This window comes from Elephantulus edwardii, unplaced genomic scaffold (genome assembly GCF_000299155.1).
Source record: "Elephantulus edwardii isolate Elephantulus edwardi_28Jun2011 unplaced genomic scaffold, EleEdw1.0 scaffold00062, whole genome shotgun sequence".
NCBI classification, from domain to species: domain Eukaryota; kingdom Metazoa; phylum Chordata; class Mammalia; order Macroscelidea; family Macroscelididae; genus Elephantulus; species Elephantulus edwardii.
Window position 1 is genome coordinate 15,128,682 of NW_006399812.1, and position 11,289 is coordinate 15,139,970.

Sequence of the window (11,289 nt, forward strand, 5' to 3'; positions counted from 1 at the left end):
AATTGGGATGGGAGTGTCAGAGACAGTGCGATTGGCACAGGACAGAGCGGAGTTTAGGGCTGTTGTACATAGGGTCGCTATGAGTCGCAGGCGACTCGATGACACATAACAACAACAACAACAACACCAAGGTATCAGAGTTCTAATCTTAATACGTCCTCGCCAGCATTCATATACTTTGCTATTGTTGCTGGAATGAGATGATATCTCCTTATTACTTTGATTTGCATCTAATATCTGCTCTAGTGGCCTACTGGGTAAGGAGTTCAGCTGTCAACCCAAAGGCACATGGTTCAAATCTACCAACTGCTCCACGGGAGATGGGTTATCCCCTATATGATTTACAAACAATCCTGTGTTTGTTGGCCATCTGAATGTCTTCTTTGGTAAAGAATCTTTCCACATACTCTGCTCATTTTAGAAATTAGTTGTTTGTCTTTTCTTGTTGAGGTATTTAAGTTTCCTACAAACTTTAGATATGAGGCCTTTGTCAGCTATATCATTGACAAATATTTTCCCCCCAGTCAGTAGGTTCTCTTATTACTCTTTTGAAGAATTTTTTTTTTTTTGGTACACATAAGGACTTTATTTTTAGATGGTCCATTTCATCTTGTCAAGGACTGTTGTTGTGTTTCATGGAATTGGACCTCTGGTGAGTTTTCAGAGGCAGTTAATTGCACAGGATATGATCACCCACCCTTCTCCCATTGAGCAGCTGGTGGCCTTCAACAGGGTGCCTTTGGAATTGCAGTGCAGCTTCAAGAAGTCCCTATATGTCAAGGACTACAGTCTTCAATATGAATCACATCTCAATATCCAGAAGATGGAAATCCTTACCATTAGGCCAATGAACATTATGATAAATGGAGAGAAGACTGAAGTTGTCAATTATTTATCTTGCTGGATCAACAATCAACATCCTTGACATCAGCAGTCAAGAAACCATAAGACTTTTTTGCATTGCATTGAGTACATTTATTGCATAGAGGTAAGTCTGCTGTCAGGGATCTCTCTAAGGTGTGAAGAATGTCAGTTTAAAGACTAAGGTGCGTCTGATTCAAGTTATGGTCTTTTCAGTTACTTCCTATTCATCTGTAAGTTGGACTAGTGACTAAGGATGACAGAAGAATCAATGTCTTTAAGTTGTAGTGTCAGAGAAGCATGCTAAATATCCCATGGATTGCAAAAAAGATCAAATAATAAATCTTGAAGAAAGTAAAGCCAGGGTGTTCCTTGGGGAAGGATGGTGAAGGTTCATCTCACATATTTTGGGCATGTTGTTAGAATGGGCCGTCCTTGAAAAAGACATGCTTGGAAAGATGCGGGAGATCCTCAACCAGATGGATTGACATAGTGACTGTAGCAATGTCCTCGAGTATATCAGAGATGACGAGGATGGCACAGGATATGGCAGGGTCAGATCTATTGTTCATAGCGTCACTGTAAGTCATGGTCAGTGCCTAACAACAACAACAATTCATTTAATCTGTCCTGTCCTGGTTGTGCATATCTTTTTGCTGTTGTTATATCTGAATGTATATTTATACTGTCAATTGTTGTTGTTCAGTGCTGTTGAATTGAGCATGACTCATAGTGACGCTATGAACAAAAGATCTGAACCCTGTTCTATAATTGTCTTCATTTCTCTAATGTTCATAGTTTCCAGAGGTGGATGTCAATCTTGCTTCCAAGCCTGTCTTAGTCTGGGAGTTCCACCAAACACTGTCCACCATGGGTAACCATTATGGCATTTGACACACCAGTGGCATAACATTCAGCACCACAGCAACCCCAAGTTACCTCAGAACAGCAAGTTGGCAAACCAGTGCTGTACCACTTAGAAGAATGCTTATCTCAAACACTATTAACACAAGGCCCAGGGCTGCAGGCTTTAGGGCCTAACTTTTAAATACAAATGCCTACCTACCAGATTCTGATTGACTTAAACAAGAGGCTTCCAGCCACAGTTCACTGTTAGTTAAATCCAGCAAATCCAATCAGCTCACATAGACTCGTGACCGAAATAAAAATCAAACAGTCCACACATGAGCCTCCATCAAAAAACCCCACCTTCCAGAATCCAACAGTTTCACACATGATTTATTGTTGTTGTTGTTATGTGCCGTTGAGTCACCTGATAGCGATCCTATGTAAACTCTGCCCTATTCTGTGCCAATCTCACCATCTCTGACACACCTACCCCCATTATCCCAGTCACTGAATCAATCCATCTCATCAAGGGTCTTCCTCTCCAAGGACTGGTCCCTCCTTGCAACATGTCCAAAGTATGTCAGACGAAGCTTCAGAATCCCTGCCTCCAAGGAACAGGCCCACTTCACCCTCTCCAGGACAAACCTGTTTGTCCTAGCAGTCCTTGGTATATTCAATACTCTTCTCCAGCACCACAGCTCCTTCTATCATGCCTAGCCATTGTCCCCCTCTCTGATGCATAACAAGTGATTGCAAAGACCATGGCATGTATCAGGCACACCTTAGTCTCCAGACTAACATCTTTGCACTTCAGGACTTTAGAGAGGTCTCTAACCGCAGACTTTCCTATTGCAATACAACTTTTAATTTCCTGCCTGCTGGTGCCAAGAGTGTTGATTTTGGATCCAAGCAAACCAAAACGGTGAACAATCTCAATCTCTTCACCATCCATTAAGGGATCCTAAATTTTCTATATCCCTGCTGCCGATCTTTACAGTTTTAGGTTTTACCCAAAGGGTCCACTTCGCTAATAGACAGAGCTTATCTGATTTTCATTAAATGTCTTTCCTATGCCCCTTGGCCTATTTACAAAGTTTAATTGCAGGATTGATTTACATAGCAGCTCCGGGTTTGTATAGTCTGGCAGTCATTATGTGAATGGATGGATGCCTGATGACATTACACAGACTCCTGTTGGCTGTTTTATACACTGATTTATTTGCATGAATATAGGGTCAAAAATCGACTTCATACTCTCCCCGCAGTTGGGTTCCTTTGAGCACTCAAGTTACTTGCGGCTTCTCCTCTGTTCCCCAAGAAGCTGAAATCAGGCAAGTGTTCCCCCTCCCCACTGTTGGACATTTATTTGGTTTATTTCCTGGTTTGTTGTGTGGTTTTCTTCCCCCCCTTCCCAATAACGCTGGGTGATAGTGTTGTACATATGTTTTGCATAGACTTACTACCACTTCTGTGGATGAGAATCGCACCCGAGGAAGCGCTGAGTGATCCGGTGGGCAATGTCTGGTTCTATTTTTGCCCCTTTGAAATGTATGTACTGGGGTTCGGGGGTCTGTGGTCCAAGAGGCAAGAAGTCAGGGCGGGAGAGCCAGTCCTGGCAGCAGAAAATTCCGCACAAATGAAGTTGCTGTTCCAAGGCCAGGAGGCCCGAGAAGCTGGGGTTCTGTGAGAGCCCCTCGGGGACCCCCGGGACCCTCCTTGGGTTCACGGTCCGAGGAAGACGCGGGCCCACCGAAAGCGCGGATCGGGGTCTCCAGGCGGACAAGACGCATAAATTTCGTGCGCGCACCACCCAAAGGTCTGGAGGTCTTCGCTTTTAGGCAGGAGCAGGTTCGTGAGCTTTAAAAGCCTTTGCAGAGTGCAGCCTCCGGGTCAGAACTCCAGCGACCGAGTAACCCCGGAGGGACAAGACCCACAGCAAGCTAAACTTTAAGCGAGGCTCATACGCATGCGTGCAGCGGGTAGGAGCGGTAGTCATGAGAAACGAATTCTCGCGGTAGCCATGCGGGCGGCGCCGTGGCTTAGTTGGTTAAAGCGCCTGTCTAGTAAACAGGAGATCCTGGGTTCGAATCCCAGCGGTGCCTAAGCCGAGGTTGTTCTTATTTTTTAATCCCTCACCTGACGAACAGGTGGGAGACGACCTCAGGAGAATTAGGAATAAATGCTTACCAAGCAGCCGCTGATCACCCCGTGCTGTACTTGGAGAGACGGGCCTTGCCCCGCCATTTCTTTCCTGGACTCAGGCGCAGGCCCCTTCTCTCCACTTCCCTGTGGCCTGAGAGCGACCGGCTGGACGCCGGCGGCTGCGGCGGCGGCGGCGGCACGAGTGCTCGCACTTCTTTAGCACCTTCCAAAGGGCTTTGCTTGGCCCACTCCCAGCAGCCGGGCCCACCGTGCAGTTTAGAACCTTCTGCTCCAGAGACTGCAAATACCTAGGCGCTGTAAACCACGTGGATGTGGGGCCATACCCCCGAGCAATCAAAATCCTGGAGTAATGAAAACATTGTAATTTTCTAGAAAGCCTCTCTGGGCTTCTCATATCAAATTACATAAAACTCATCTCAGAGGCAACAAAGATCATCTCAGTGCGCTGCAGAAACGCGGGATAGTGTCAGCCACACTGTGGCTCAACTAGTCAAACTTTGTCAATGAAGGAATGTGTGACACACAGTGGCTATGAATGAAAGAAAGACCGTATACAAATTATACGTTCAAACTAATATAAATTTTTAAAAAAATGGTCAAAGTCACCTGCCCCGGAAGCAGGGTCTGGGTTTATCGTCTGTTTTTCCTTTTTCTCCCTCATTTGGTCAGCCCTTTTCAGACTAAAAAAGAATTGATGCTTTAATTTTTTTTTTAATTATAACGTTGATGGAAAGGTATTGATTATATGATGAAGGTTTCGACTGCAGGGAGTTGCGCTGCTAAGCCAGTGGTCGCCTCTCTTTGACTGTTCGAATCCAGCAGCGCTCTTCGGGAGAAAGAAAACTTGAAGTGACTCTTGGAGGCACTGGTTCATGCTAACGCTCTCTAATGGTGATTTGCTTTGTGTTGAGCCTGTGGTTCAGGTAGGGTCAGCCAGGAAAGGCATTTGGAAATCCTCTATTATGTATGCAGGCAGCGGATACCTTTGAAGTCACAGGACTTGGGTAGTGTATAAAATAAAAACTGAGAAATAGGTCCAGAGTCAAGACTACCCTTTCTGCTCAAACAACTCAGTGTATTGCCCTCAAGTCAGAACTGACTCATGGCTTCAGGGGGTTTTCTATGTTTGCAAATCACCCAGGAGGAGATTTCCATTCTTCTTCTGAGGATCCAAGGCATGATTTTCTCAATTGCTTCCTATACATCTGAATTTTAAACAATGAATAAGGATGACAGAAAAGACATTCAGTTGTTTTGTTGGAGAAGAGTACTGACTATTCCAAGGACTGCCCAAAAAAACAAAACAAATCTACAAGGATGTACATACAAGCAGGTGCTCTGTAGAGGCAAGGTCGGTGACACTTCTCCTATGTTTGGGGGCATGTTTTTAGGAGCAGCCAGTTCTTAGAAAAGGTCAAAGAAAGGAAGATCCTCAACAAGATGGACTGACGCAGGGACGGTCGCCATGAGCTCTAGCATATGAGAGACGGTGAGGAGGCACAGGACAGGGCAACACTCAGGTCTGTTATTCACAGGGTCACTATGAGTTGTAGTTGACGCTGTGGTCCCCAACCACCACCACCACCACCTTTGGTTGGCAGCACAACTCTGTACCCGTTAGGTCACCAGAACTTATCCTTCCTTCTATTGTTGTGTACCGTGGTGTCAGAACCAACCCTCCAGCCGGTATTCAGGGGAGACTGGTCATTTTTCTCCCATGGAGCAACTTCTAGATTTGAACCACGTGCCTTCAGGATTGCAGTGCAACTTCTTACCACGAGGCCCCCAGAGATTCCTTATTCCTCCTTCTAGTCATTAAAAATGCCTTATTGCTCCTACCTCAGGGCCTTAGCCCTTTCTGTCCCTGCTGCCAGGGCTATTTCCCTAGTCAGGCAGGACTAGGTGCTTCTTTTTTCTTGCTTCTATCCAGGGTATCGCTCTACTCTCTGAACAGGAATCTCTCTATCTTTCTCAGTCTGGATTCCAGTTCATCAGTTTGTTTATTCCCGTCACAGCCTATGAATTTTGAAATTATCTAGTCTATGGTCTTTTTCCTTAAATAGAACTAAGCCCCCAAGAAGAAGGATTGCATCTGTTTATTTACTTCTGTGTCCTCTGAGATTAATGATGCTTAGAAAATAATAGTCAGTTGTATACACATTTTGTTTTTCTTTTAATTATTTTATAATGATTTAGTTATAAAATTTGATATTTTTAAGTTTTTATATTCTTTTCTTCCCTGCCTCATTTTTTTTTTAAATTGCACATCTCTCCTTTATTATACTGATCTGGAAAAAGATTTTATTATAGATATGTTCAAACCAGGTTCTGGGCCCCAGTGGCAAGGCACAGCAGCTGGAACATGATTCAGAAAACATAGTGGAGACACATTTGGACATGGTCCATAGGAATCTCACTGCTGCAAACAGTATGGCAGGGGAAGGATTCTAAAACACACAGCAGGATGGACTCCAAGCCCTAAGAGGTCAAGGAGCCTGTCCCCCACGGGGAGAGGAATGGATGATTTTCTGATGACCTCATGTGGGACTGCTATTCAAACTGCCATCAGAAACCCTAGAATGGGGTTTGTCTTTTATGCATTTTTTTCTTTTTGTAAAAGAAAATATCATATATAGCTCATATTCCAGGGTGTATTCTGTCTCCATACCTTTCCAATCTATATGCAGAACAGATCATCTGAGACTCTGGGCTGTATGAGGAGGAATGTGACATCAGGATTGGAGGAAGATTCATCAACAACCTGACTTATGCAGATGACACAACCCTGCTTTCTGAAACTGAGGAGGACCTGAAGTGCTTGCTGTAGAAGGCCAAGGACTTCAGCCTTCAATACTGATTGAAGTGCAACATCAAGAAAATAAAGATTCTTACCACTGGGCCAATTGGCAGCATCATGATAGATGGTGAAGAGACTGAGATTGTTAACAGCTTTAGTTTGCTTGGCTCCACAATCAACACTCTTGATACCAGCAGCCAGGGAATCAAAAGACGAGTTGCATTGAGAAAGTCAGCTGTTAGGGGCCTCTCCAAAGTACCGAAGACCAATGATGTCTATCTGGAGACTAAGGTGCTCCTGATCCAGACCATAGTCTTCACAATTGCTTGCTATGCATCAGAGGGCGGGACAATGACTAGGGATGACAGAAAAAGAATTGATGCCTTTGAGCTGTGGTGCTGGAAAGAGTTTTGAATATACCATGGACTGTCAGGGGAACAAACAGGTTTGTCCCAGAGAAGGTGAAGCCAGGCTGCTCCTTGCAAGCAAGAATTCTGAGGCTTTTTCTGACATACTTTGGGCATGTTGCAAGGAGGGACTGGTCCTTGGAGAGAGACATTATGCTTGGCAGGGGAGAGAGACAGAGAAAGAGAGAGAGAGAGACCACCAATGAGATGGATTAATACAGTGACTGGGATAATGAGGGTAGGTGTGTTGGAGACAATAAACTTGGCACAAGATAGGGCAGGTTTCCGGGCTGGTGTACATTGGGTTGCTATGAGTCTCAAGTGACTCGACCGCACATAACAAGAACAAAAGAAAATGCAACATGTAAACATTCAGGGTTGATCCCAACCTTCTGGAGCCAGCTTCTCTGGAGTCAGGGAGAAAAGACTGTTTAATCAGCACGTAGATTACAGTCATCCTCCACTGGGATGGCTAGAGTGCCCTTACTACATTACAGAATAAGACACTGGGCCTGGCAACAGGACTAGGCTCTCCTGCTTCCCCTTATTGCTCATACCTTGCATGGCTCCTCCTATCTTCTACTCAGGTAGGTCCTTAGCAAAAAAACCCTGGAGCCACTACCGCTCATGGATGAGAAGTCTTCCCTATGCCCTGAATTGAGGATGATGGCCCAGAGGTGCCATTCTGACTAGACAAGAAAAAGAAAGTGTGCAGGAGACAAATGGCCCCCCATCTAGCTACCACTAAAGACACCCATAGATGTGGTCAGAGTAACATGTGCTGGGGAGCAGGGAAGTTCAGGGAGGGTGGGCCTGAGGACAGCAGTCGGCCTACTTGGCTTCACTTCTTGGCCTTGCCCTGAGCAGCCACAGCTTCCATGGCTTTGCAAACCATCTCTTCATCTCCCAGGAACTGCATGGGCTTGATGGGCTTCAAGTTCTTGTCCAGTTCATAGACCACAGGAATTCCAGTGGGCAGGTTCAGTTCTCCTCCTCAGAGAGACCTTCCAGATGTTTGAGAACGCCCCAAAGGCTGCTGCCGTGGGCTGCAGTCAGTACTCCTTTCCCCGCCTTGATCTGAGGAACTATTTCTTCATTCTAAAAGGGCAACAGTGTCCTTCAGACTCTCACAGGAGGGCAGCTGATCTTCAGTCCGGTCTGCACACCTGCGATTCTTACTGACGTTTCTGTAGAAGGGGCGGTCAGGCTCCATCGGTGGTGGTGGGACGCCATAGGAGCGCCTCCAGGTCTTTTTCTCGGCCTCACATGCTTGGCAGCAGTTTCTGGCTTATTGAGGCCAGTCAGACCCCCATAATGCCGCTCATTGAGGTGTCAAGTCCTCACTACTGGCGGCCACATCTGGTCAAAGACGTCCAGTACTGTTCAGAGCGTCTGAATCGTTCTCTTCTGCACTGAGGCGAAGCAGACGTCAAACTCACTGCCAGCACCTCGCAGGGCCTGTGCACGGAGTTTCGTCTCCTCTGGCCCCGCGGGCTCAGGTCGGCGTCTCCAGGTGCCAGGCGCTCTCGCCCAGGTCTCCCCAGGTGGATGAGCCCAAGCTGGTAGCAGACTATGGCGGCAGCCTGGGGGTGCGGCGCTCACTGGGGTTCTCCCTCTGCCTCACTTCTTACCTGTTAACCCTCGAAGACAGATTCTGTTATAAACTATTTATGAGGTTTTTCTATCGTATCCTTGTTGTTCTTCTGTAACTAATTTGTGTCATTCAGCATAATTTGTTCTAATTTCACCCATGTTGTGCAGTATTTCACGAATTCTTGATATTTTTTGGTTGATGCCACAGTTTCTTTAGCCAATCATCTATCTGTTGATGGGCACTTGAGTTGTTTTTAACTCTTTTTCCCCTCCCAAGGATGCTAACTTTATTGACACAAACTGCCCCATATTCCTTCCACAGGTTTGGGTTGTTTTTAACTCTTCGTTGTTCTTTTTCCGGTTGTTGGGGATGTTGAGTTGAAGTATTGATTTTGGTTCTTTCTGCTTCTTGAAAGTGTTTATTACTATAAATTGACCTCTAAGGACTGTTTCCACTGTGCCCCAAAGATTTTAGCATGTTGTGCTTTCATTCTCATTTCTTTTAAGGAATGCTTTAACTTTTTCCTTTCTTTTGTTACACAATCATGCTCAAGCAAGGTGCTATTTGGATTCCATGCATTTAATTCCCTCCCCTCTTGATCTCCTTGTTGTTGATTTCTAATTTTATAGCATTGTGATCTGAGAAGATGCTTTGTAATATTTCGATGTTTTAAATATATTGAAGTCTGCTTTGTGACCTATTCTGGAGAATGTTCTGTGTGCACTAGAAAAGAGTACATTCTATGCTTTTGTTTGGGGGAACGTCCTACGTATGTCCATGAGATCCAGTTGATTGTATTGTTTGGTTCTTTTGCATCTTTACTGAGTTTCTTTCTGGTCATTCTGTCCTTCATTGAAAGTGGTATATTCACAGATAGAATCAATCTTAAAAGGCTAAAAAGGATAAGAAAGATAGAGATGGGAAAAAAAAGAAAGATAGAGATGGAGGAAGATGAGGAAGTTGGGTGAAGATAAAGACAATAGACAACATGGTTTTGATGAGACATTGTAATTATATTAATCAATTATAATTAATGTTATAAAACAAAACATGTATGATTGTATGATCCAATATGATTTGTAAACTTTCACTAAAATAAAAACCAAAACATAAAAAGTGATGTGTGACCAGTATGGGATCTCCAAATATATCTGTGATCTTTGAATTTTTGAATATGATTCTTTGGAGAGGAAACACTTGGTTTGTATATAAGGAAACCAGCTTACACAGTCCATCAAATACTTCTACTTCCCATGGCCAACGAAATATCCCACCTGATGCTGGGATGTGAATAAGTGGAAAAATACACTGTATGAAATATATTTCTATATTTTTTATGACCTGTTGACAACATCTTGAAAAGCAGTTATTTGTTTCTATAATAAATAATCCTTCAATTTAAAAACAAGTGGCATATTGAAATTTCCTACTTTTAGTGGAGTTGTCTATTTCTTTTCTCAAGTCTAATAAGGTTTGTTTTCTGTCGCTTGCAGCTCTAGTACTGAGTGATTAAATATTACTTACAGTTGGGTCCTTTTGTTCAATTCACCATTGATCATTATATAACGTCTTTCCAAGTTTTATCAGAAATTAATATTTCCACTTCAACTCTTTTCCCCCTTCATTTGATGTATTTCCCCCCCATAACATTTGATTTTTAGTCTTTTTTTCCCTTATGTCTAAGGTGTATTTTTTGTAGGCAGTGTGTTGATGGGTCATGTTTTCTTGTCCATTCTACTGCTCTTTATCTCTTGACTGATGGAGTTCATCCAGCCATATTCAGTAGAATTATTGATATGTGTTATTTTCTTGATATAATTTTGCTGCACTCTTTTGTGTGTGTGTGTGTGATGTTGCTGCTATCTTGGTTCCATCTGATTTTCTGTGCTGAGTTAGTTTTACATATACTTTTTTTTTCACTATTTCCTTTGTTGCTGTTGCTTTGATGTTTACTAAGTCTTTATGATTTTCTTCCTTCTTACTTTATGAGAGGGCCCATTAATTTTCTTTTACCCAAAACGTTCTTATTTTATTTCCAAGTTTAAAACAATTAAATTATTCTGAGATCTTAACTTCCTCCTCATTTAGAATTTTGTAACTACTCTTTGTGTTCTTAAAATTTAAATTGTATTTACCCTCATTTATGTAATGATGCTTCTGATTTCCTAGTTTTGAGTGATATATATATGTATATATATATATATATATATATATATTCACAAGAGAGGAAGACCCTCTATGATATGGATTGATTCAGTGACTAGGGTAATGGGGTAGGTGTGTCAGAGATAATAAGATTGTCACAGGATAGAGCAGAGTTTAGGGCTGTTGTACATAGAGTCACTATGAGTCACAGATAACTCGACAGCACATAACAACTACAACATATTTAATATGGGCACTCTGGTGGCTTAGTGGTAATGAGTTGTGCTGCCATGCCAAAGCTGGTTTAAGTCTACCAGCTGCTTTACTGGATAAAGATGATAATTCTTCTCCCAAGTGACTTACTGCCTACGGAAATCCACTGGAGTGTCAGCTATGATTAATTTTACTTGGATCCACAATCAACACTCATGGAAGCAACAGTGAAGAAATCAAAAGATACATTGAATTGGACA

The 11,289-nt window shown here is 43.3% G+C and overlaps 1 protein-coding gene, 1 non-coding gene and 1 pseudogene across 2 annotated transcripts in view; 2 read left to right on the forward strand and 1 right to left on the reverse strand.

The window, feature by feature from the left end:
- Positions 1 to 4,223, forward strand: part of WDR88 (WD repeat domain 88) — a 50,757-nt gene extending 46,534 nt beyond the window's left edge. The window contains exon 12 of the mRNA XM_006887874.1: positions 4,011 to 4,223. Within this exon, the coding sequence (XP_006887936.1) occupies positions 4,011 to 4,223 (213 nt within the window). The remainder of the gene's footprint in view (positions 1 to 4,010) is intronic.
- Positions 3,739 to 3,812, forward strand: TRNAT-AGU. Its single transcript has one exon. It is a non-coding gene; the product is annotated as a tRNA-Thr (tRNA).
- A 3,695-nt stretch (positions 4,224 to 7,918) lies between the features above and the next one.
- On the reverse strand, positions 7,919 to 8,829 carry LOC102846510 (annotated as a pseudogene).
- Between the last annotated feature and the right edge of the window lie 2,460 nt (positions 8,830 to 11,289).